At 43.8% G+C, this 23,614-nt stretch overlaps 1 protein-coding gene across 6 annotated transcripts; it reads right to left on the reverse strand.

The window, feature by feature from the left end:
• Nucleotides 1–73: 73 nt before the first annotated feature.
• On the reverse strand, nt 74–23,229 carry usp47 (ubiquitin specific peptidase 47). 6 transcript variants are annotated; one of them, XM_064978528.1, is made up of 29 exons: nt 22,964–23,229; nt 17,639–17,833; nt 16,883–16,996; nt 16,580–16,733; nt 14,710–14,806; nt 14,455–14,600; nt 14,161–14,240; nt 13,831–13,848; nt 11,579–11,728; nt 11,237–11,332; nt 10,935–11,087; nt 10,511–10,687; nt 10,227–10,358; nt 9,978–10,054; nt 9,492–9,547; nt 9,176–9,288; nt 8,951–9,058; nt 8,507–8,714; nt 8,294–8,409; nt 8,012–8,131; nt 7,064–7,874; nt 4,051–4,226; nt 3,728–3,808; nt 3,421–3,536; nt 2,783–2,901; nt 2,346–2,476; nt 1,993–2,040; nt 1,744–1,874; nt 74–1,649 (listed from the first exon to the last, which is right to left on the reverse strand). In XM_064978528.1, exons 1-29 carry the CDS (start codon nt 23,006–23,008, stop codon nt 1,475–1,477), a joined length of 4,143 nt encoding a protein of 1,380 aa, XP_064834600.1. In that variant the 5' UTR covers nt 23,009–23,229; the 3' UTR covers nt 74–1,474. The 6 variants fall into 6 exon arrangements, with proteins under 6 accessions (XP_064834600.1, XP_064834618.1, XP_064834609.1 ...); XM_064978546.1 differs by having other exon boundaries at nt 10,529–10,687; nt 13,831–13,851; XM_064978537.1 differs by having other exon boundaries at nt 10,236–10,358; nt 13,831–13,851.
• Between the last annotated feature and the right edge of the window lie 385 nt (nt 23,230–23,614).

Consider the following 23,614-nt stretch of genomic DNA (forward strand, 5'->3'; position numbering starts at 1 on the left):
TCAATACATATAAATGCAGCATTGGTAAAGTGGGGAATCAAAATACTTAATTTATAATAACAGAATACTGTAGTTATGAAAAAAACATTTTAATTTCATTCTAAAATCACCTTAACTATGTTCACACAAGATTTAAACCTCAAAACAAAGAAACAAATTTTATTTTATTGGCATTTCTACTGTGAACAGCTTGTGGCAGGCAGCATTATAAGCCCAGAGGAGCTCTGCTGGGCCCTGCAGTGTGGAGACCCAGTCAGCTGGTCCAGTAGGGTCTATGCCCTCTGGTCTCAGTCTATGAGAAGCAGCAGCAGGTATATATTGCCCCCAACCATCTCCCAAAACCACTGAGGGCTCCCGCCCCTCAAGCAATCAGCATGCACGTGGCCTCGACAGACACGCACACCATTCACATCGTGCAGAAATAAAAACGACAGAGGAAATAAACATGTTTCTAAATTAACATAAGGTTAAGTACAGACAAAATGTTTTTAATGTGTGCCAGAGGTCGCTCACAATAACATCAAAATAATTTACATTGAACAAAATGATGAGCGCCTTAACGTAGTCTACTTGGTGGTCTAGTTGCCATTTCCTTGGTAATTGGAAGACTAACACATATCAGTGAATCAGGAGGAAATGGCAGAGGCTGAGCTCCTATAAAGCGAAGGGGGTGGAGCAACAGTAAGAGGAGTTTCCACAGTGATGCACACTGTGGCATTCTGGGAAAACAGCATAAACGTCAGCAAATTTTTAAAATGACCACTTTATAGAATCAGAGATAGAGGTCTTTCAAATGTTGAGTGTGAACTACGTATCAATTTGCCAAAGATGATAAACTGCAGTTTGGATTAAAGAAGACAAAGAAACTGGAAGAAAACTGAAAGCGAGTTTGTTGTTGTAGATACTCTTGGCTTTATACTCAGTCTCTAAAGTGGGTGGGACGAGCATCGCTCTAGCCTGGTAAAATTTCAAATGTGGAGAATTTGAACCAGGTACATGTTCACAGATGGGTCAGGTAGTCTCTTGCTAGTCTGCATAACAGAGGGGGAGAGCGAGAAACCAAGTGCTAGAGGGAGATGAGGAGAAATAAAGTGTCGCAGAGAGGAGAGGAAACAGAAAGACATTTCTTTCCCTCTGGCTACACAGCTCTACTCTGATCGTGTACCCATGTCTGGAACATTTCCATTAAATTGATTTGTCGGTATGGTATTTTTTCTTTTAATTGAATAGCTTTTGCACTTCCCTTTAAACTTCACAGTACAATAAACTATAGTGCACAATATGATTTCTGAGCCACTCTTTCCCCTAGAGCTCAGATGGGAGGATGAAAGAGGGCGTGTGAAACACACTGCTCTGGTGACGCCGTCGAGTCAACGTGGGGCCCCACGCCAGACATGGTCCCCTGGCCGGGCCAAGCTACACTGCAGCAGGCAGGCAGGCCAGCCAGCTAACTGGGACGGGCCTCAGATGGGCCTCAGTCCTGCCCCGGGTCCTTGACTGGGCCCCCATCCAGGTAGATCTTAAGGGCCTTCTCCTTACGAGGTGAGTAACTGACCCGGTGGCCAGTCTTCAGCAGCCGGCTGCTCTCCTTCTTCATCAGCTCATTGCGTTCATCTTCCGACTGTTCCATAGGCTCCTCTGTGCTGTCCCTGAAACACCAGAGCACAAGCTGTGAGACTTTCTGCAGAATATACCTATATTGAACCAAATATCTGCAGTTTTCCCTGAACATAAGGGGTTTACCTGTAGAAGACCACAGCACCATCATCACAGATGTACAGAGGCCACACATTCAGAGTGGACACTTTAGGGTTCCAGTCCAGATCCTGATGGATCTCCAATACTGAGATATCACAAGGAAATGTTCCTCTCCCCTGCAGGAGACAATCAGGACGCCAGTCAGTAAACTGGGAAACATTTCAGGAAATTAAGTGGAGTGAATCAATGCAAGAGCAAAAGATAAATCCTTAGTGTCAAAAACGGTTTACCTACCTTGGCAAAATCCAGGTTTTCAAGAGGAATACCACTTATTTCACTGAGCTGGAGAGAGAGAATTGATGTCACAAATGGCCTTTTAATATTAATTTAGCATGCCCTATAATTTACCTTGCAACATCTACTTACGCATCTCAAAGTCTAGAGGCTGATGTTATATACTGTGATGTGAAAAGTTACAGTGCATCTCACTACTCCCAAGTGGTGCATCAGACCCAGTGATGTTGCTGGGAGCAGCACTTAGTGGGTAAGACAATCCCAGTGCTGCCTTGCAATCCAGTGTGTATGTGGCCTCAGACATGTACAAGGCCTGGCACCGACATTCAGTATGTGAATACACACACACACACCTTTTCCTTGAGTTCCTCCACACTGCTGCTCTCCAGAACCACTTCCTGGAAGGGCTCCAGCTTCATCTGGGCAGGGGTCCAGCGGCGGGTGAGCACAGCCAGCTGGGACATGGACTTCATCTTCTCCGGTCCTGGAAAGGGGCAGGAGAGGAGGGTTGGGGCTGGCTGAGCACACACACCCACTGTCTCTGTCTGCCTCTCTTTCGCTCTCTCACAAGTGATACTCATTCAGAGGAGAGACAATTCAGTTCTACAGGTTTTTTTAAATGTTAAATCTTCCTCTAAAACCATTTTTACGTGACCTAATATAGGCTTTTGATATAAAAGCAGTAATATATTTGAGTGTAAGTTTGTCTCTATTCAGGCTATGATGACCATGAGGCAATTTACAAATGGCTCTGAAGAGAGTAGTCGAAACAATAGCAAACCAGTATTACCATCTAGAACCTCCAGAAAGACCTCCCAGTTACTGGAGATGTTGATGTCCTCCTCATAGACGTGGTAGTCCAGAAACACTGTCCCTGGGTTCTTCCACGTCTTCTTCCTGAGACGGAACCTGACCCCACACACAATTAGGATTCAACAACACTTCTAGCAATAAGCATCAGCTGTGAGTCAGTGCTTTAAAAGGTCACTCACAGTACCCATCCATAAGAGAACAAAGGTGCCCATGATATTTTGAAGTGAGAGGATCTGCAGCAGGTAGCCTAACGGTTAAGAGCATTTGGCCAGTAACCGAAAGGTCACTGGTTTGAATCCCCGCGTTGACTAGGTGAAAAATCTGTTGATGTGTCTTTGAGCAAGGCATTTACACCTGGTAAATTACTAGACTATGACATTCTGATTGTATCATCACAAAGACAACTGTGGAACCTTTTACAGTCAAGTAGTCGGTGCCAACAAATGCTTTCATAAGAAAATACGTAGGTAAGGGATTCAAGTGTATAATAGTTGATGTATGGTTGGATGTGTGCCCATACATTCATGTGCATTAGATTGTGTACATAGATCATCTTAGATATGCAGATTAGAGTTATTTGACTGTACATGTTTAAGTGTGTAAGGTGGAACCCACTTGTCGATGTTGAGGTCCAGCTTGCATTGGTCTTTCAGCTGAGGCATTAGCTCCTCTTTGGACTGTTTCACAGTCATGCCCTTAGCAAACACTGTGTCCACGAGGAACTTACAGGGCTGGGGAGGAGAGACACACACACACACTTAAGCATGAAACACAATGACATATACAACTGTCACATAATACACCCTGGTGACAAATCCATCAGTGACACACCTACAGGCTGCTGTTAAGTGAGGAAATTGCACAACACCGAATAACAATCACTTCTGTGTCTGAAGAAACATCAGCACATCCCGGTCCTTACCTCTGCATCATTCACTAGTAGCTGGTACACTTTCACCCGATACTCGCCCTTCTTCAGTGCTCTGCCTAATCGAATGGTTATCTGTAAGAAAACCAAGAGAAGCGTCATGGATCAGATATATACACACGTATCTATCTATCTATCTATCTATAGTAAATATATATATATAGATATGTTTATAGATTGTAAATATATATAGATATGTTTATAGATTGTAAATATATATAGATATATATATATATATATATCCAACACACACACCATTATCTTTTGAGAAGAGTCATGATGTTTTGAAAGGGGCAGATAGTGAGACGCTTACGGACCTTGTTGTCGTCAGAGAAGGAGGAGAGGGTCTCGTTGAGCCGTACACTCTCAAACTCCTGGTTGTTGGCGTAGACGCGGAACACTTTGAACTGGGTAGAGGTGACCCCCACGAAAGGCTCCAGGTTCTGTTTGAATGCTGACAGAGTTATCCTCTTATCCACGTGGACCAGTACACCTGACAGGCAAACAGCACCAAAACATACGTTTCAATTAGTTGAAACAAACTAATCATATAACAGTAATTAAATACTACATGTGGATTTTGTTCTAAGAGCATCTAAACCAGTGTTTCTTAACCCCCAAGGTGTTGCTCACCGGTCTGTCAGATAACTGACATGAGTGCTTATCTTAAATGAATCCATTCACATTTTATCATTTAAATGAAATAAAAACCTTAAAAAATGACTTCAGCATATGCATTTTGAAATACACTTAAAAATTAAATTTTTTAAAAGCATATAGTATCGATATTTAAGCCGAAATATATAATTCATGACTCAACTCAATGTTGTTTGTGAACTACAGCCGTTTCTGTATCGTACTATATTTATTCTTTGGACAAGTGTTGCTGTTTTTTTGTTGTCAACATCCACCACCTAGAGTATATACAATACACGCTGATTTAATGGAGATTGGAGAGTCATTGTACAGCGTTCTCCCGCTCTCAGATCTTAAACTTCAAATCTTACTTTACAGCGCAAGCCAATCCAATGTAAGTCAATGGAGAGTGAGGCCTGCTACATCATTCTCCCTCTCTCTCTCACATGCAGGGGGACACACATACCACAGACATACACACATGCAGGTGTGCATGGATGTCTCATGGTAGGGTGGGGTACGGAAACTGTGTAATCTTTGAGCACTTTCTGACCTCTTTTATCATGGACAAACATGTATGGAAGGTGTCCTTCAAATCAAAATGGGGCTGTAAAAAAAAGTTAAATTCACATGAACGACCCACACTTATTTACAAAATAACAATTTTACAGTTCCCACAAACTAAACTTTCAAATAAACCAGTTAGGACATCAGACTAAACAAGATTAGCTTCAAAGACCTGCATTTGTAAATACATTTAGAACAGTTGGACTTTCCCACCAGCTGTTTGAGCGGGCGCATGGGTGTCCAAGCGTGTGAATGTCTGTGGTGTGTACACATGTGAGAGTGTGAGAGAAAGAGGGAGGGGTGCGTCACTGACGTGATCTTCCTGTCCGGGTCTGCACAACGCATCACCGGGGGCAAACTACCTGCCCTCCAGCACACCTACACCACCCGATGTCACAGGAAGGCCATAAAGATCATCAAGGACAACAACCACCCGAGCAACTGCCTGTTCACCCCGCTATCGTCCAGAAGGCAAGGTCAGTACAGGTGCATCAAAGCTGGGACCGAGAGACTGAAAAACAGCTTCTATCTCAAGGCCATCAGACTGTTAAACAGCCACCACACTGACTCAACTCCAGCCACTTTAATAATGGGAATTGATGTAAAATATATCACTAGCCACTTTAAACAATGCTACTTAATATAATGTTTACATACCCTACATTATTTATCTCATATTTATACGTATATACTGTACTCTATATCATCTACTGCATCTTTATGTAATACATGTATCACTAGCCATTTTAAACTATGCCACGGTTTACATACTCATCTCATATGTATATACTGTACTCGATACCATCTACTGCATCTTGCCTATGCCGCTCTGTACCATCACTCATTCATATATCTTTATGTACATATTCTTTATCCCTTTATACACATAAGTGTAAGGTAGTAGTTTTGGAATTGTTAGCTAGATTACTCGTTGGTTATTACTGCATTGTCGGAACTAGAAGCACAAGCATTTCGCTACACTCGTATTAACATCTGCTAACCATGTGTATGTGACAAATAAAATGTAATTTGTCTCCCGACCCCTCCTTTCTCAGCCTCCAATATTTATGCTGCAGTAGTTTGTGTCGGGGGGGGCTGGGGTCAGTCTGTTATATCTGTAGTTTTTCTCCTGTTCTATCCTGTGTGAATAGAAGTATGCTCTCTCTAATTCTCTCTCTTTCGGAGGACCTGAGCCCTAGGACCATGCCTCAGGACTACCTGGCCTGATGATTTCTTGCTGTCCCCAGTCCACGGACATACTACCTGTCCCAGACCTGCTGTTTTCAACTCTCTAGACAGCAGGAGCGGTAGAGATACTCTGAATGATCGGCTATGAAAAGCCATCTGTCATTTACTCCTGAGGTGCTGACCTGTTGCACCCTCGACAACTACTGTGATTATTATTATTATTTCACCCTGCTAGTCATCTATGAACTTTTTAACATCTTGGCCATGTTCTGTTATAATCTCCACCCTGCACAATCAGAAGAGGACTGGCCACCCCTCATAGCCTGGTTCCTCTCTAGGTTTCTTCCTAGGCTCTGGTCTTTCTAGGGAGTTTTTCCTAGCCACCGTGCTTCTACACCTGCATTGCTTGCTGTTTGGGGTTTTAGGCTGGGTTTCTGTACAGCACTTTGTGACATCAGCTGATGTAAGAAGGGCTTAATAAATACATTTGATTGATTGAATGTTGTAGCAGGCCTCACTCTCCATTGACCTGCATTGGATTTGCTTATAATCTAGGAGTGAGTGCATTTCTTTAGATAGAGATATCTCCTACACACACTATATATACCAAAAAATATTAAGATTTGATCATTTGAACATGTATTTACAGGACTTGATTTATGAAATGTGTAAAAAAGAGTAACCCCATTTGTCCAAAGATTAAATATAGTACAATATCAAAAACTCACATTGTAGACAAACTCTTCAGATATGTCCATCAGTGAACTCAGATAACATGTCTACCAAAGGAAATTATACATTTCCATTAGAGATATGAATGGGTTAGGGGAGGGAGACCATAGTTTCCCGAGCCCCATTACAGAAAAGGTTGAGAAACACTTTGTACAATCGAAATCACTGCTGAGTACAGAATCATCATCATACAGAGAGAAGACGTACATTTCTGGCCTCCTTCCCCAGAGCCGTCCTCCTGTGCATATGGTTCTGCTCTGAAGTAGAGGTAATAGGATTCTGCCTTGCTCTTCCCGTTCTCGTCATACTCGCTGTCCGTGCCACTGTCCTCCTCGGCTGTGTCCCACGTCTCTTTCTTGCCCTCGTTGGCCTTGGAGCGGCGGCTGCTGGTGATGCTGTGTGAGTCCAGGCCGTTGGCCAGCTGAATGGGGCCGCTGTCGGCGTTGCACAGCGTATCACTGCTGTGGCTGGAGCTCAGGATGTCACTGTCCACTGAGCTTGTGCTGCGGTCGTTGTTCACCTCAGAGTCTGAGCGCTCCTCCCCAGGGAACTGGGTTTCCGGGTCAGAGTAGGCCCCCTCGCCGCTCCCCCCGCTGGCCGCCCGGATCCGGTTCTCCAGCTCTCGGTTGTCGACTGCAACAACAGCAGATACAGAGGAGGAGTCTGGTTCCTGAGAGGGTGAGGGGGACTCAATGTGCTCGAAGTCGCTGGTGTCTGAGCTCTTCTGGCTGTCACTGGTGCTGGAGCCCTGCTGCTGCTGGAGGGACAGGTTCTTCAGCTTCTCTGTGCTCTCCTCCAGGATGGCCTCTACGGAATTCCTGTTGGCCTTTGACCCCTCAGAGCACTCCTCAGTTTCGCCACCAACTTTTTGGCAAATAGTTCGGTTGGTGCCGGGGGATTGCACAGGCAGCGAGACAAACAGGCGGATTGTGTTCCCATGGCGATCCAGCAGTTTCCACAAGAGGGAATCAGTGAAGGTGACCTGGTGATCTGGGGATTCAGAGCTTTCCACAAAAACCTAAGAGAAACCAGAGAATGGACAAATTAGATGTGTTACATCTGAGATCAAAGAACTGCTGAAAAATGTTTACAGATACACAACATTAAACACAGCAGACCCAAGCTGGAAAGGACAATGATAAAGTGGAGTGCGACCTTGTTGCTCCTGAAGAAACCCTCTGCTTTCAGTGTCTTGTTGGGCACGTAGAGAAGCCGAAGGTCATTATAGCAGCGCTCCAGGACGACGCGCATGGTTTCGGCTGAGAGCTCTGTGGCCTTTCAACAACACAATACACACACCGGAGAGATAATTCACCAAAGATCCCGAAACAAATACGGGCAGATTTGATGGTCTTACAAGTATAGACTGTATCAGGCTGGATTAGACTGTATTAGATAGAAATGAAGAATTAAAGAGGAGTGTCTGAACTAACTTACCTGTGCAATGAGCTGCTTGAACTCAGTGATTGACTGGTTTAGATAGGCCCTGATGCTGACGGGAGGGGCGATAGTGTCCGTCTTCAGATCCACCACGTGAACCTTCACCATCACCTCTACAGAGACACACACACACACAACTCACTTCTGAAAAGGCTAAAAGAGTTGCTAGTTATAGTATTATATTTTAAGTCTTGAATGTTTTTTACTGACCTCCAGGTTTGTATGGCTGGAAGACTTGTTCAGCTCTGCGGGTCTCCAGCAGCAGGTCAAACATGTAGGATGACTTGACCCCGCCCAGCAGCAGCCCCATGGGGGTGTCGTCCTCGCCCTCGTACGAACGCTCCAGGTACTCATGGAACTCATCGTACTTGACCAGGCGACAGCAGTCCAGTGGGACCACCCCATCCAGTTCCATGAGCTAGGGGGCAGAATGGGTGGCCAAAGACACACACACATCCAATTGCTAATAGACACATAAGAGAATGTTTTGAGGCTTCTCTTGGCCATTGCAACCCCCATTTTAATCTTAGAACCATGTCTATCCTTGGACCACTCTCTATTCTGACACCGACCTCTGGCTGGTATGCACTGCAGCTGCTGAGTGAGATTAGCTTTCAATGCTTTCCTCCGCGTTTAGCTTCCACTCTGACGTACCTTGTAGGCCATCTCTGTTGCCTCTCTGAGCGTCTTGTCCTTGTGCACTTCCAGCTTGTTCTCCATCATAGCCATCATCTTCATCGGATGCATGCAGAACAGCTTGATCTGACAGAGAAACACAGAGCAATTAACAACAATACAACCCCTGTGAAAAACAACAGAACATTCAGTCAAATGACTGACACCGTTGCCCATGGGAAAGTCCACAGGAGGAGGATGTACCTTGCAGGTATTGCGCTCGATCTCCCTCTGTCTTTTCTCCTGCTCCTCAGACTCCTTCTCCCTCTGGACCAGATGCTTTATGTGCTCAGGGAAGTCATCACAATCCAGATACTCTGCAGTGGTAACAACACGGCCCATCAGTCAAGAGATCACCATAACTAACTGGGGGTCCAAGTCATTGAGAGAGACTTGGAAAGTAGAACCTACTAGGATTGTTATACCCACATATGTAACTTAATACAGTTTAACAGTCATTTTAGACATTTAAAAGCAAACTTGATAATGGAACTAGACTTGATTAATACGTTTCTCTTACTTGCATTCCTTGAGGGGTCTTTCAACCTATAAATCAGCATATACGCATTCGTAGAGCTGTTGGAACAGAAAAACATCTTATTAAATGCAAATGGAGAAAAGGAAAATGAGTAGCCAAATAGAGTTCCATCTTCCTTTCCAAACACATGAAAGAACAGTGCATTACGTAAAAGCTCAGTTATCAACAGGGCTTTGTCCTAGCCTGAATAACCACCCTCTTGTTTTTCTCCCAGGGAGACTTCAATAAAATGTAGCACTCTAAGTAAAAAATCCCCGGTTCATCCCTATTAAAGCTTCCTCTGGTATTGAACTTGCGGTGTGTGAAGTGAACAGATACTGGTAATGTTCTGGCCATGTAGGCATGCATTAGTAGGTACATACAATGAGATAGTAAGAGGAGAGAGCCAGGCATGGGAGTGAGATGTGTTCAGGGACATATTGATTTCAGATCAATCCAGAGATTGACAGAGACAGGAGCTCCACTGACCTGGCAAAGGCACTGGAGTAATAGCCTCTGCTCCCCGAGGACCCTCCATATGTTTTCCTGATGTCTTCCTGGGTGATCTATAGCAGGACACACACACAGGACAACCACCAATTGTGTTTCTGACAACTGTCAATAGAATGTTACAATGACAGGCATCAATTTCTTAAGTCTATTTAAAGCGTAGGTCGAGTTGTTTTGTCTAGTATTACATGCATAGTAAACACAAGTTATTTGAAGACTGAGAATAACCTTGCTGACATGCTGGTCGTTGAAACTGTACCACTGGCCATCGCTGAAGGACTTAATGCAGGCATAGTAGTGGCCACCTGCAGCGCTGCCCGAATGGACCATGACCGAGAACAGCTCAAAGGTCAATGAACTCTGGAGACGAGACAGGGGCAGGAGAGACAATTAGCTAACAATTAAATCTAATGACAGCAGATTGCACTACATGCAAACAGACCAGGATGGGCTATAAGACACAGGGAGTACGGGTGCTAGAGTGTAAGGACGGTTTGTGTGGTATTACATACAGTGTTGAGGCTGGGTACCTTTGGCTTCAAGACCCTCTCAGTACTGCTGGCGCTGTCCAGGCAGATGCCCTCATCAACACCGTCATCTGCCGAGAAGTCGTTGCTCATCTGGTCACTGTGGCAACTGCCTTCATTCTCTGCCCCGCTGTCAGTGCAGCTCTCCGTTTGAGGAGATTTCTATGAGAGCGGGCATTGATCAAAAACAAAGAGCGGGATGGAAAGAGAGAGAAAGCAGACAGAGTTTAGGTATCAGTTACACTCATGAATTAATGATGACATTGAAATGACTAATACATGAAACATAATCGAAAATCTAATTTGAGTGGACCTGAACGCCTGGCACTATTCCACCCCGGGCCTGATATCATTATTCTATCTAGACTATAAAACACATAGGAGGCCACACTGGGCTGGTGTGTCTCACCTCGTCCTCCACATCAATGAAAGGACCCATGTCCAGCTCCTCAGGGAAGGACATGCGGTCGTTGAGTTTGATGCGGTGCATAGTGGTGTAGTCAAAGTCAAAACGCTTCAGCTGCAAAGTCAACAGGTAGGGAAAGTGCAGAAACCTCAGCCCCTGTGGAGGGAGAGCAAAGGGCATGGGTCAGAACACAAATGGCCAGACCAGTGACGTCCTTCACTCAACATCCTCCCCAATCAGTTCTCCCATGACCCAAAGGGAAGTGTGGTCTTAACATCAACGAGATCATTAGTCTGTATACTCACCTTACGGGCATCACATTTTTTCTTGCAGCGCTCACAGAAATACTGGTTGGCCCCATCCAGAGTCTCTGGCTGGACAAAGGCCTGCAGAGCCTCCTCCTGTTTCAGTGAGTCGCAAAGGCACTGTATCAGTAACAACTCTAACCACATCTACGTCACATTACACTGTCTTACTATTAAAAGTCTTAGGAAAATGCAGGAGCATACAGCAGGGTCTGGACTTCCGTGTCTGCGTGGCGAACACAAATGACCATCATAGCTTTGATCTCTTCACACACTTGGATTAATACTTCTTCATGACTAGAAGTGTAGAGACATAAGAGATGGTGGCAGAGAGACACGCACCACGCTGCCATAAGCCTGGTTGGCCCCAAAGGGTCTGATGACCAGAGGGATGTCCAGGTAGGTGTCGATCCTCCAGCTCTCATAGCCACACTCCAGACAGCGCACATAGTCCTTCAGCTTCCCCTGGTACAGCTGGTTAATCAGGTCAGCCTGAGGGGGGACACAACACCAGGGAGTCAGGCCCGAGCAGTCACAACACTCACATGTATCTCTCAGAACTCTGAAACATGCTCTTCACTGCTCACACAGTACATACTACTCACACAACCTCAACTCTATGCCAGCGCAATAATAACGTAAACTCCCCAAAGACAATGACCTGGCTCCTCTCCAAGAGTCAACACATTTCACTAAATATGTGACTGCAACAGCAGGCCCATTTCCTGTTAAATGGGGACTTATGCAGTCAGAGACCAATTGGTCCAAGTGTTGGATGTTAATGGAAAACTGGAGATTAGCTGTGGGGTCCCACAGGGGAGCGTCCTTGGTCCACTGCTCTTCCTACTGTACATTAACGATGTGAAATCAGCCTGCTCTTGTAAATTGTTTTTGTATGCGGATGACTCTTCTCAATTTGTTTCCCAAAAGAACAAAGCCTTAGAAGAGATCCTTCAATATTACTAAATGGCTTTGACAAACATTCTCTGCATCTTAGAAAAACATAATTAATCTTATTTGGTTCCAGAGTAACGCTTGCAAGGTTCCCTGGTTTTAGTGTCAAAGTGGGAAACTCAGAGGTTACACCAAAAACATCAAATTCACACCCAAGGTGATAGGTACCGGACCTGTGAGATTATGTTTAACAAAAATAAAACCCAAAATGTCATTCTTAGCTAGACCTCAAAATGGCTTGATATTGACACCCTGAAGAGCCTGGCAGGTAAGCTACTTCAGTGTCACTGATTATGTGTGCTCATCATGGTTCACCAGCAGCCACAAACATCTAAACAATAATTTAGGAATTAAACACTTTTGATTCTAAAGAACAAGCCACAGACCAGCTGAAACAAGCTTGTTAGAATTTTATTTTAACTGTACCGGCCCTCGTACTCATCTGGGGGTCCAGCATTTTAAGCAGCTAGGCTGGCTGTGTGTGTAAAAATGAATGGTATTAATTGAACTTGGTCTGGTAAGGTCCACAGAATTATCACTGACTCGGTCCTCACGTACTTATCCAATTGTTTATTTTGTTAGAGATGCCCACCAGCATAATACCTGTGCCAGAGACTCAAATAATCACCTTTTTGAGTGTAAGAGTGTATCAGGTAAGAACCCTTTTTTACATTCCGGCACTGTTGAGTGGAACTACCTCAGCAACAATAACATCAAATAAAATGTAAAAAGTTGGCTAATGATTTAAAAGTAGCAAACATTTTCATGTCTGTATATCTGGAATGTTTCTACCCTGAGTGTACAAAACATTAAAAACATCTGCTCTTTCCCTGACCAGGTGAAAGCTATGATCCCTTATTTTAATTGTACCTTTATTTTATTTTACTAGGCAAGTCAGTTAAGAACAAATTCTTATTTTCAATGACGGCCTAGGAACAGTGGGTTAACTGCCTGTTCAGGGGCAGAACGACAGATTTGTACCTTTCGGTTACTAGTCCAACGCTCTAACCACTAGGCTACCCTGCCGCCCCATTGATGTCACTTGTGAAATCCACTTCTTCAAAATTAGTGTAGATGAAAGGGAGGAGACAGGTAAAATAAGGATTTTTAAGCCTTGAGACATGGACTGTGTGTGTGCACAGAGGGTGTATAGGCAAGACAATAAATGTAAGTGCCGTTGAATGAGGTATGGTAGTAGGTGCACAGATTTATGTCAAGAACTGCAATGCTGCTGGGTTTTTCACACTCAACAGTTTCTCATGTATATCAAGAATGGTCCACCACCCAAAGGACAGTCAGCCAACTTGACAACTGTGAGAAGCATTGGAGTCAACATGGGCCAGCATCCCTGTGGAACGAGTTTGACAACGTGTAGAGTCCATAACCCGATGAATTGAGGCTGTTCTGAGGGTAAAAGTGGATGCAACTCAAGACTAGGAAGGCATTCTTAATATTCTGTACAGTGTATGTCAACACCCCCCTCCCAAAAAAACAAAAACAAATTGGGGACCACAGAAATAAATCTGACTTTATTGTGCAATCCCAATCACGTTTTTTGTATGCATATAATATGTCATTTGTTATATGACAAAATCAAACAAACAGTTGAATAAAACAATAATAGAAGTTCAAATAAGTACCGTAAGTGGAGAAAACTGCTGCTGGGGACACAAATATAGCAAATATCAAAATGGGACTTTGATTAACCACAATGATAATGCAGAGCATTCTTTACAAATACAGCTAAACGCATGAGCTCACGTACACAAGCCTAGTGCTTCTCTCCACAGTGAATTAAGTGTATACGGTTTATACCAAACTCCTGAGATCAGAAAAAGCTAACCCTCAGCCTTACTGGCACTTTCTCCCCTTCCTACAGAAGGCCCTTTGATCTGGGCCTTGGGGAGGCCCCTCATTGGCTCCCTGGATTAGTGTTTAGACAAGTGTCAGGGTTCACTTTTCTTTCATACCTGCTCTGTCTGCTTCCATTTCTGCTCCAGGGCATCAAACATGACCCTACACAGCTCCTGGACGTCATGCTGCTGCCAGGCTACAAAACACAGATACGCAGACACCACAGAAGAGAAAACACACACAGATCAGTTAAGACACAGCGAACTGTGTGACAAAACAAACAGTACCCCTTCCCCACACTCTTCCAGTTCCTTTATCAAAACATCAGAAGAGGTTGAGCCTGGGCCACTCCTGGTTACAGGGAGGGTGCCTGGCGGGGGTTGTCTAGAAGTAGCAGTGTGACAGCCCACCTTCGCTGCTGTCCCAGCCAAAGCTGCGGGTCACGTCGGTGGTCTCGATGGCCCTCTTCTTACTGGTCTGCAGCAGCAAAAACAGCCTCTGTAGCTGGTAAGGGATGCTGGTGACCGGGTCTTCCTCCGACTCCTCAAATTCCCAGCTGGAGGGAACAGTGGACAAGTGGAAAATAATTTTAGGACAACACTCTCCCATTAAATACAGTTGTTTAGTAAAACAATACAAAGAGCTTCATGAGAACAGGTACTTACTTGTACAGTGCATTTCTGAACTCCGGGGTCATAAACAGAGTTTGTAGAAGGCTGTTCAAATAGCAGGTCATGGCCTGGTTCACCAAACCCACATATCCTGCAGAGGGGGAGAAAGACATGAAATTAAATTTTATTTGTCACATGCACCAAATACAACAGGTGTAGACCTTACAGTGGAATGCTGACTCACAAGCCCTTAACCAACAATGCAGATAAGTAAAGAAATAAAACAAATAATTAAAAAGCAGAAGTAAAATAACAATAGTGAGGCTATATATAAGGGGTACTGGTACAGAGTCAATGTGCAGGGGCTACGGTTAGCCGAGGTAATATGTACATGTAGGTAGAGTTAGTGACTGCATAGACAAACAGAGTAGCAGCAGCGTAAGGGTGGGGGTAGGGGGGAATACAAATAGTCTGGGTAGCCATTTGATTAGCTATTCAGGAGTCATATGGCTTGTGGGTAGAAGCTGTTAAGAAGTCTTTTGGACCGAGACTTGGCGCTCCGGTACCACTTGCAGTGCGGTAGCAGAGAGAACAGTCTATGAGTAGGGTGGCTGGAGTCTTTGACCATTTTTAGGGCCTTCCTCTGACACCGCCTGGTATAGAGGTCCTGGATGGCAGGAAGCTTGGCCCCAGTGATATACTGGGCCGTACGCACTACCCTCTGTAGTGCCTTCCGGTCAGAGGCCAAGCAGTTGCCATACCAGGCAGTGATGCAACCAGTCAGGATGCTCTCCATGGTGCAGCTGTAGAACCCTTTGAGGATCTGAGGACCCATGCCAAATCCTGAGCTTAGTGATGAGCTTTGAGGTCACTAAGGTGTTGAATGCTGAGCTGTAGTCAATTAATAGCATTCTCACATGGGTTCCTTTTGTCTAGCTGGGGAAGGGCAGTGTGAAGTGCAATAGAGATTGCATCTATGGATCTGCTATCTATGGATCTGCTGAGGCGGTATGCAAATTGGAATGAGTCTAGGGTTTCTGGGATAATAGTGTTGATGTGAGCCATGACCAGCCTTTCAAAGCACTTCATGGCTACAGACGTGAGTGCTAAGGGTCGGAAGTCATTTAGGTAGGTTACCTTAGTGTTCTTGGGCACAGGGACTATGGTGGTCTGCTTGAAACATGTTGTTATTGCAGACTCAGACAGGGAGAGGCTGAAAATGTCAGTGAAGGCACTTGCCAGTTTGTCAGCGCATGCTCAGAATTCACGTCCTGGTAATCCGTCTGGCCCTGCGGCCTTGTGAATGTTGACCTGTTTGAAGGTCTTACATTAGCTGCGGAGAGCGTGAGCACAGTCTTCCGGAACAGCTGATGCTCTCATGCATGTTTCAGTGTTACTTGCCTCGAAGCGAGCGTAGAAGTAATTTAGCTCATCTGGTAGGCTTGTGTCACTGGGTAGCTCGCGGCTGTTCTTCCCTTTGTAGTCTAATAGTTTGCAAGCCCTGCCACATCTGATGAGCATCGGAGCCGGTGTTGTATGATTTAATCTTAGTCCTGAATTGAAGCTTTGATGATTCGATGGAGGGCCTAACGGGATTTCTTATAAGCTTCCGGGTTATAGTCCCCCTCCTTGATAGCGGCAGCTCTACCCTTTCGCTCAGTGCGGGTTTTGCCTGTAATCAATGGCTTCTAGTTGGGGTATGTACGTACAGTCACTGTGGGGACGTCGTCATCAATGGACTTATTGATGAAGCCAGTGACTGATGTGGCGTACTCCTCAATGCCATCGGAAGAATCCTGGAACATATTCCAGTCTGTGCTAGCAAAACAGTCCTGTAGTTTAGCATCTGCTTCATTAAGTGAGTGGTCAGGGGGGTTACTTAAAGGAAGTGAGGTCAAGTCTATGCTGTTGACAGAGGGTGTACCTGTGTCAGACTTGTTGAGGATGGAGGAGTAGGAATAGCTGGGGCTGCTGTAGTCGCTGCTGCAGCCCACCGTGCCATCTCTGGGCAGCGGGCCGATGAAGCGCTCCTGGGAGCTGTCATCCAGACCACTGCTGCCCGCTGTCCCCGACTCATCCTACACAAAGGAGAATTAAGCTTCAGCTTATAGGTACCACTAGTCTACCAAGAACGAACTGCATGCAATCCCTCCTCCAGGGGAATGCCCTAGGCATGCTGGTATTCATTAAAACCATTAACTTAATTTTATCTTCCCCACTCACTCACCGACGCAATCCGAGGCTGTTCTCCGTCCTTGTCTGTGAGCTGGAGGAAGTTCCTCTTCCCGGGCTCGAACCCAGCCTCAGTGAGGGACGTCTCACTGCTGGGATCCAGCGACCCCTAGGGGAGAAAAAGAAAAAAGAAAAACACCCTTCAGTTTGGACAGGCAGGTCTGAGCATGAAAAAATAATTGCAGACGCAAACAAAATAAAACTAGGATTTGAGAGAAAAATATCAGTAGATCCCCACAATACCACCCAACATAATCAACCTGTCAAATCAAATTGGTTCCCATTGAATTCAGAATGAGAATCCTCCACATGTTGATCAGTCAGAAAATGAGCTTTTAGGACCAGCTGGGGGAGCATGCTATGAAGCAGCAGTGTTTACCCCTGTAATGTTGGCTGGAGGAGAGGGGGGGGAAGAGTAGCCAGCTATGGAAATAGAGCTTAATCCACTGACCTACTCGTGAGATAACTCCAGCCTCAGATTACTTCAGGGACAGGAAAGATAGACTGGCGTACATTCAAACAAAGCCATTTACACCCGATGGGGAGGATCCAAACAGCACCATTTCAAGCCGTTGGTCATTGAGTGCAGCTCAGTAGAACAGCTGACATACAGTAGACAGTGTAGCCATGTGTGGAGGAGCAAACAACGACGGACGTGTTGGAGGAGTTTGGTCTATGTAAACCCCCCCCCCCAATCAGGATCCAATGAAGGGACCTGGGATCATAACGTTGTCTTAGGACACAGACTCACCAGATCCCCGGTCTTGCCCCATGCCAGGTCAAAGGTGCCGTTCACATAGCTCGCCTTGTGGGCCACATCCTCAAAGAGTTTGGAGAGAGTAGTGGAGGCTGGCAGATTGAGGGTGAGCCGCTCGTTGACAGTCTTAGCATTGGTAGTGTCCTGGACTATGCACAGCACTCTGGGCTCCTCTGATGCATTCTCTATCTGTAAGATACAGGACACACACAAACACCTTGAGCGCAGATCACACATCTCCATTCAGTTTTCTACTTCATGACAAAATATTAAAACAAAACGTTATCAGCAGCGTATTTGCATGCATTCAGGGAGCTGAGCGATTTGACCACAGTCAGTGGTTAGGGCATTCTAATACTCACACATGAATGTCATAACTATAGATCAACCGGTTAATCGGAATGGCCGATTAATTAGGGCCGATTTCAAGTTTTCATAACAATCGGAAATCTGTATTTTTGGGTGCCGATTTCCAAATGTTTTTTTTTTTTTACACCTTTATTTAGGCAAGTGAGTTAAGAGTGTATCTAGGCAAGTGAGTTAAGAACACATTCTTATTTTCAATGACGGCCTAGGAACGGTGGGTTAACTGCCTTGTTCAGGGCAGAACGACAGATTTTCACCGCGTCAGCTCGGGGGAGCCAATATTGCAACTTTACAGTTAACGAATCCAGCGCAATAATGACCTAGCTCTCACTCGTTACACTCCACAAGGAGACTGCCTGTTACGCGAATGCAGTAAGCCTAGGTAAGTTGCTAGCCAGCATTACACTTATCTTATAAAAAACAATCAATCATAATCACTAGTTAACTTCACATGGTTGATGATATTACTAGATATTATCTAGCGTGTCCTGCGTTGCGTATAATCTGACTGAGCATACAAGCATCTAAGTATTGAGCAGTTGTAGGCAGAAGCAGGCGAGTAAACATTCATTCAAACAGCACTTTTGTGCGTTTTGCCAGCAGCTCTTCGTTGTGCATCAAGCATTGCACTGTTTATGACTTCAAGCCTATCAACTCCCGAGATGAGGCTGGTGTAACGAAATGAAATGGCTGGCTCTTTAGCGCACGCTAACAGCGTTTCAAACGTCCCCCGCTCTGAGCCTGTGGTTGTTTCCCTTGCTCTGCATGGGTAACGCTGCTTCGAGGGTGGCTGTTGTTGTTGTGCTTCTGGTTCGAGCCCAGGGAGGAGTGAGGAGAGGGACGGAAGCTATACTGTTACACTGGCAATACTAAAGTGCCTATAAGAACATGCAATAGTCAAAGGTTAATGAAATGCAAATGGTATAGAGGGAAATAGTCCTATAATTCCTATAATAACTACAACCTAAAACTTCTTACCTGGGAATATTGAAGACTCATGTTAAAAGGAACCACCAGCTTTCATATGTTCTCATGTTCTGACCAAGGAACTTTCACTTTCTTCTCCAACACTTTGTTTTTACATTATTTAAACCAAATTGAACATGTTTCATTATTTATTTGAGGCTAAATTGATTTTTATTGATGTATTATATTAAGTTAAAATAAGTGTTCATTCAGTATTGTTGTAATTGTCATTATTACAAATAAAATAAAAATTGTCCGATTAATCGGTATCTGCTTTTTTTGTCCTCCAATAAATCGGTATCGGCATTGAAAAATCATAGTCGGTCGACCTCTAGCTTATTGTGACCTTTAATTGTCCACAATTCTAATCCATGTGTGTGGTGTGTTGACATTTGTCAAATGTTTTCCTAATCCATGAACCTTTTGTATTTTCCTAAAGGATTAAAATGGGTCATCCCCCAAACAAAAATTCCTATGGTCAGTTTATTTAACCTACATGCGTAGCCTGTGTGTCATGTTGGGCTGGTGTTACTGCCATTTTGGTGAACAAAACTGGCCCTCACTCAATCAGCCCTCTGTTCTAGTTAATATTTTGTTATGGTCTAGGCACAGTGACCAGCTGGTAGTAGGTTGGCTAAACATTCAGGACTGCAAAAACCGGAGGCACCATGCAGTCATCAACAAACCCAACACAGTAAGCTGCACACAGTCACTCCACTCGACTAGGAGAGACTACCTGAGAAAACCTCTTCTTCATCTCATCGAAAATACTCTGCCTGCAACTCCAAAACATACCCTAATGACACACGGGGAGGAGGGGTGAAAAACACAAAAGATTAAAACAGTGCAAACAGCTGTTACCGAGAAGGGAAACAGTTACGCAACATGCTAGAGTTTCTCTATGTATCCACAAGCACACTGGCTCAGACAAACTAATTTGGAATGGCACGCTTTCAATTAACTTCTAAAGACCACCAGTAATATACTGTAGGTATTATTAAAACCACAGACAGAACAAGTGACCATCCTAAAGTAACTATGTAAAGCTGGTGATCTTGGCAAAATCTGTCAGGCCGATGATACAAACAAGCCGCAGATGTCAACACACAAGAGTGAATTATCAGATTAGGGTATTTATAATCACAGATAATGTTGCAAGGTGCTGACATGCAGCCGTAGGTTCAACAGAGCCCAGACAATCGCACTACACAGAACAGATATGAGAATCTAGGCTAAGTGACAAACACAGTAGAATTATTATTTATCTAAAACCAGAGTTATTAGTCTGGATTTCTGTTAAATCATTATTGATCCAGTCAGGTGACCCTGAAAAACATCTTCCTGCCAACAGGGCAAATTACAGCAAACAAACACCCTGCATCAGTAGGCCTGCAGCAACACTAACTCTGTTGATGAGCCTTCAGAGGGTGAGAGAACAACCTGGTCTATAGTCACTGGCTGGCAGAAAACCCTGAATTTCAGCAGAACTTCAGTCTCCTTTTCAAGTCAGTCAAGTCTGTAAGAAACATTTTTCTTCAATCCACATGACAATATGTGAGAAAAAAAGTAGATCTTTACTTCCTGGTTTTACAGTAGCACCTGAGGTCTAATGACTTCCTGAAACAGATACTGAAACTTTTCTATGCATGTTGTTTCTCGAGAACTGACCATTGCATGAAGGGAAAGTAAGAGAGGGCTTGTTAACCGTAACCGGCTTGGGGATTTGGTTTTTAAAAGAACATTTAGGCCTAACGTGAGTTGTCATGGGAATTACATTGCATTAACATGCATTTGCACATTTGACAAACATTTAACATTTCCCTAAGAGAAGAACCATACTAGGGACATTTTATGAAAAGTCTGAAACTTAAGTTTACCAAATCAAGGAAAAACAAACATGACGTAAATACAATACCCCTTACACAGTATTAAATGTCCTGTTATCTCCCAGGAAAGCCTGTTCCCGAAATGGAGCTATGCAAAGGCCACCACCACAGAGGAAATTATATGAGCGTTTGAAGCTAGCTTACACAACCTTCGTGAATAAAATAGACTTGAAGACCTTGTTGTACTTGATGAAACTGGAACAATTTTATAACAATACATCAGTAGGTGTGCATAAGCCCAATGCCAGATTGAGAACTAAGTCTAACCTCAGAGGCCGAAAACACCCTCCACCCGCTGACTCATCCCACTGCACACAACTTCTGTCAAGCGCTTTAACAGAAGCTAGCAGGTGGCTCTGCAAAGTTTAAACCAACCAGTTCCCTCTGGACAACGCAACAGTAGGCTGGAGTGACTAATGTGAAGCTACTGATTCAAATACTGACAATTGCCTTCATTGGTTGGACAATAAAATCTTTAAACTGAGTTTTGGTTCTGTCAAAAAAACTATTTCAAGTCGCCTAACCTGTTCCAGTTCAAATTGAGACAAATTAAAAAAAGAGTTATCTTGCTTAGTTAATGGATAACGAAGCCGATTCTCCATTATTTTACACATGACATCCAACTGAAAAATGAGTTCTAGCCATGCTCAAATGAGTGACAGCAGCCCAGGCAGCAATGTGCGTAAGGTTGGAGATTGTCATCAGCATTTGGACGTAGAGCCCTGCATAGAGCTGAAATAATGGGTTCAGCCGCATGACTAGGGGGATGGAGAGAGGACAGATCGAGGCGTCACTGAGGACAGTGGCTTGGACCTTCAGCACTGGGAACACTTGATTATTGAGAGGCTGTCCAGAGCAGATTAAAACTAGAGTAAATTACATTTTAAAGAAATGTATCATCCTACTGAGGTCAGCATTCCAGTCTCAGCCCTAATACCAGCCTAAACAGAGGCTCAACACTCCTTGTCTTTATCCTTGATCTGTAATTATGTTATTTCTCAGCTAGATGGGATTCACATTTCTATATTAATATAAGATTTGGATTGTGTGATGATTATAATATCATGTTCAAAAGGTGGGAAATCCATTAACACAATGTCAAATGGCAATGTAATTATTTCTAATTGCAATGAAAGCAGGCAGTTCACTGACTACAGGCCTAGAACTTTTCTACAGCCGCTGGCACGATAGCTTAGCTAACTCAGCCAAAACAGTGGCCGGATTAGCTACAATAAATCTTCGTGTGGAAATTGTGGATACAAAAACAACCCTTTTGAAATGTAAATAAGGAGATACTGACACAAAAACGTTTAGATTGTTAACTATTAACAGTTAGACCTAATTGTATGAAGCAAAGGAGGGTATTGTAGTATTACTAGTTAACGTTAGCTAGTTAAATTACACTGAACATATATTATCACAGCTAACTAATAACAAAATGTTTGTATAAGATATATCATAGTTAATTAACGTTAGCTATGAAACCAAAATGTTGTCGTTTGAGACTGATGTTTAGAAAAATATATAACCAGCTGGCTAGCTCTCGCTAACTGGCTTGCTAACGTTGACAGCAACAAGGACTCCATTGTTTACCTGATCTGAAACTAGCAAAGCAGCTAGTCATCAACTATCTCCTCCAGCTGGCTAGTTTGCCTTTGCTTTGACAAGCTAGCCAGCTACAAGATAACGTTACCAGCACCTCAAAGCAATGTCTAACGACATTATGATAAAGCTAGCCACAACAACAAACTAGCAAATAATACTCTACAATTGTATTTTTCCCCCATGTAGCTAGTACTGTTGTCCACCAGTTTCCTAATTAAACGTTACTACGCCGTTTTGAGCGAAACAATCGGGTTTAAAGCTACAGTAGCTCGCTAAGGTTAGCATGCTAGCAACCTTTGCTAACTACCTAGATGAAAGCTAACGTTAGTTAGCCAACTCGATCATTGTGGTTTTAAGCGTCAGTAGATAATGCCACCAACTACTTTTCTGTGCTAACTTCTAAAAAGTTGCTTGTATCATTGACTGTCATAAGGATTATTACTAAGGGCCCGTTGTTGCCAGAACCCCGTTCTGTAACTGGCTATGATAATCTCACCTCTTTCGGTACGAGCTGGTTCTCTTCGCTGGGCACCATTTCCATTTGTGTGACAATTTATACAGCCATCTACCCGAGCTCGATGTCAACAGGAAAACTTTACGACGGTGAACAAAAACATAATGTGTTTTTTCAACCCGAGGGTCTGTACAACTAAACTAAAACTAATAAAAACGTGTATGAAACTGATATAGGATAGTTTCTGTTACACTACCTAAGCACAAACACACAGCTATCAATGGGGAGGAAATGGACAGCGTTCAGTTTCCCGAGATTCCAGAGAAGGTATCATCGTCACATCCTTAAACATCTCTGTCTCATGTCTATCTGTCAGTTATGGACAATATCACAGATTGGAATAAAATCTACTGTAAGGTCTAGTCCTATACCAATCATTGAGTGGCATATTTTGGTAGGCCTAACAGTGTGCCCTATCTACTCATTATTTTAAAATAACTATTAAACAATGAACACATTAACAATCATTTTTTGCAAGTGGGAGTACAGAAGGGAATTGTTTACCTAGAATTTCAACTTCCCTACAAATTCACCAACTCATAAATTAGCTGTATAATACAGACGACTCAGTGAAGGTGAAAGAGAGACTCACAAACCAGTGTGGTACCATAACATATGTATTTTTTAATGACG

Source organism: Oncorhynchus masou, chromosome 1, assembly GCF_036934945.1.
Source record: "Oncorhynchus masou masou isolate Uvic2021 chromosome 1, UVic_Omas_1.1, whole genome shotgun sequence".
NCBI lineage: Eukaryota > Metazoa > Chordata > Actinopteri > Salmoniformes > Salmonidae > Oncorhynchus > Oncorhynchus masou.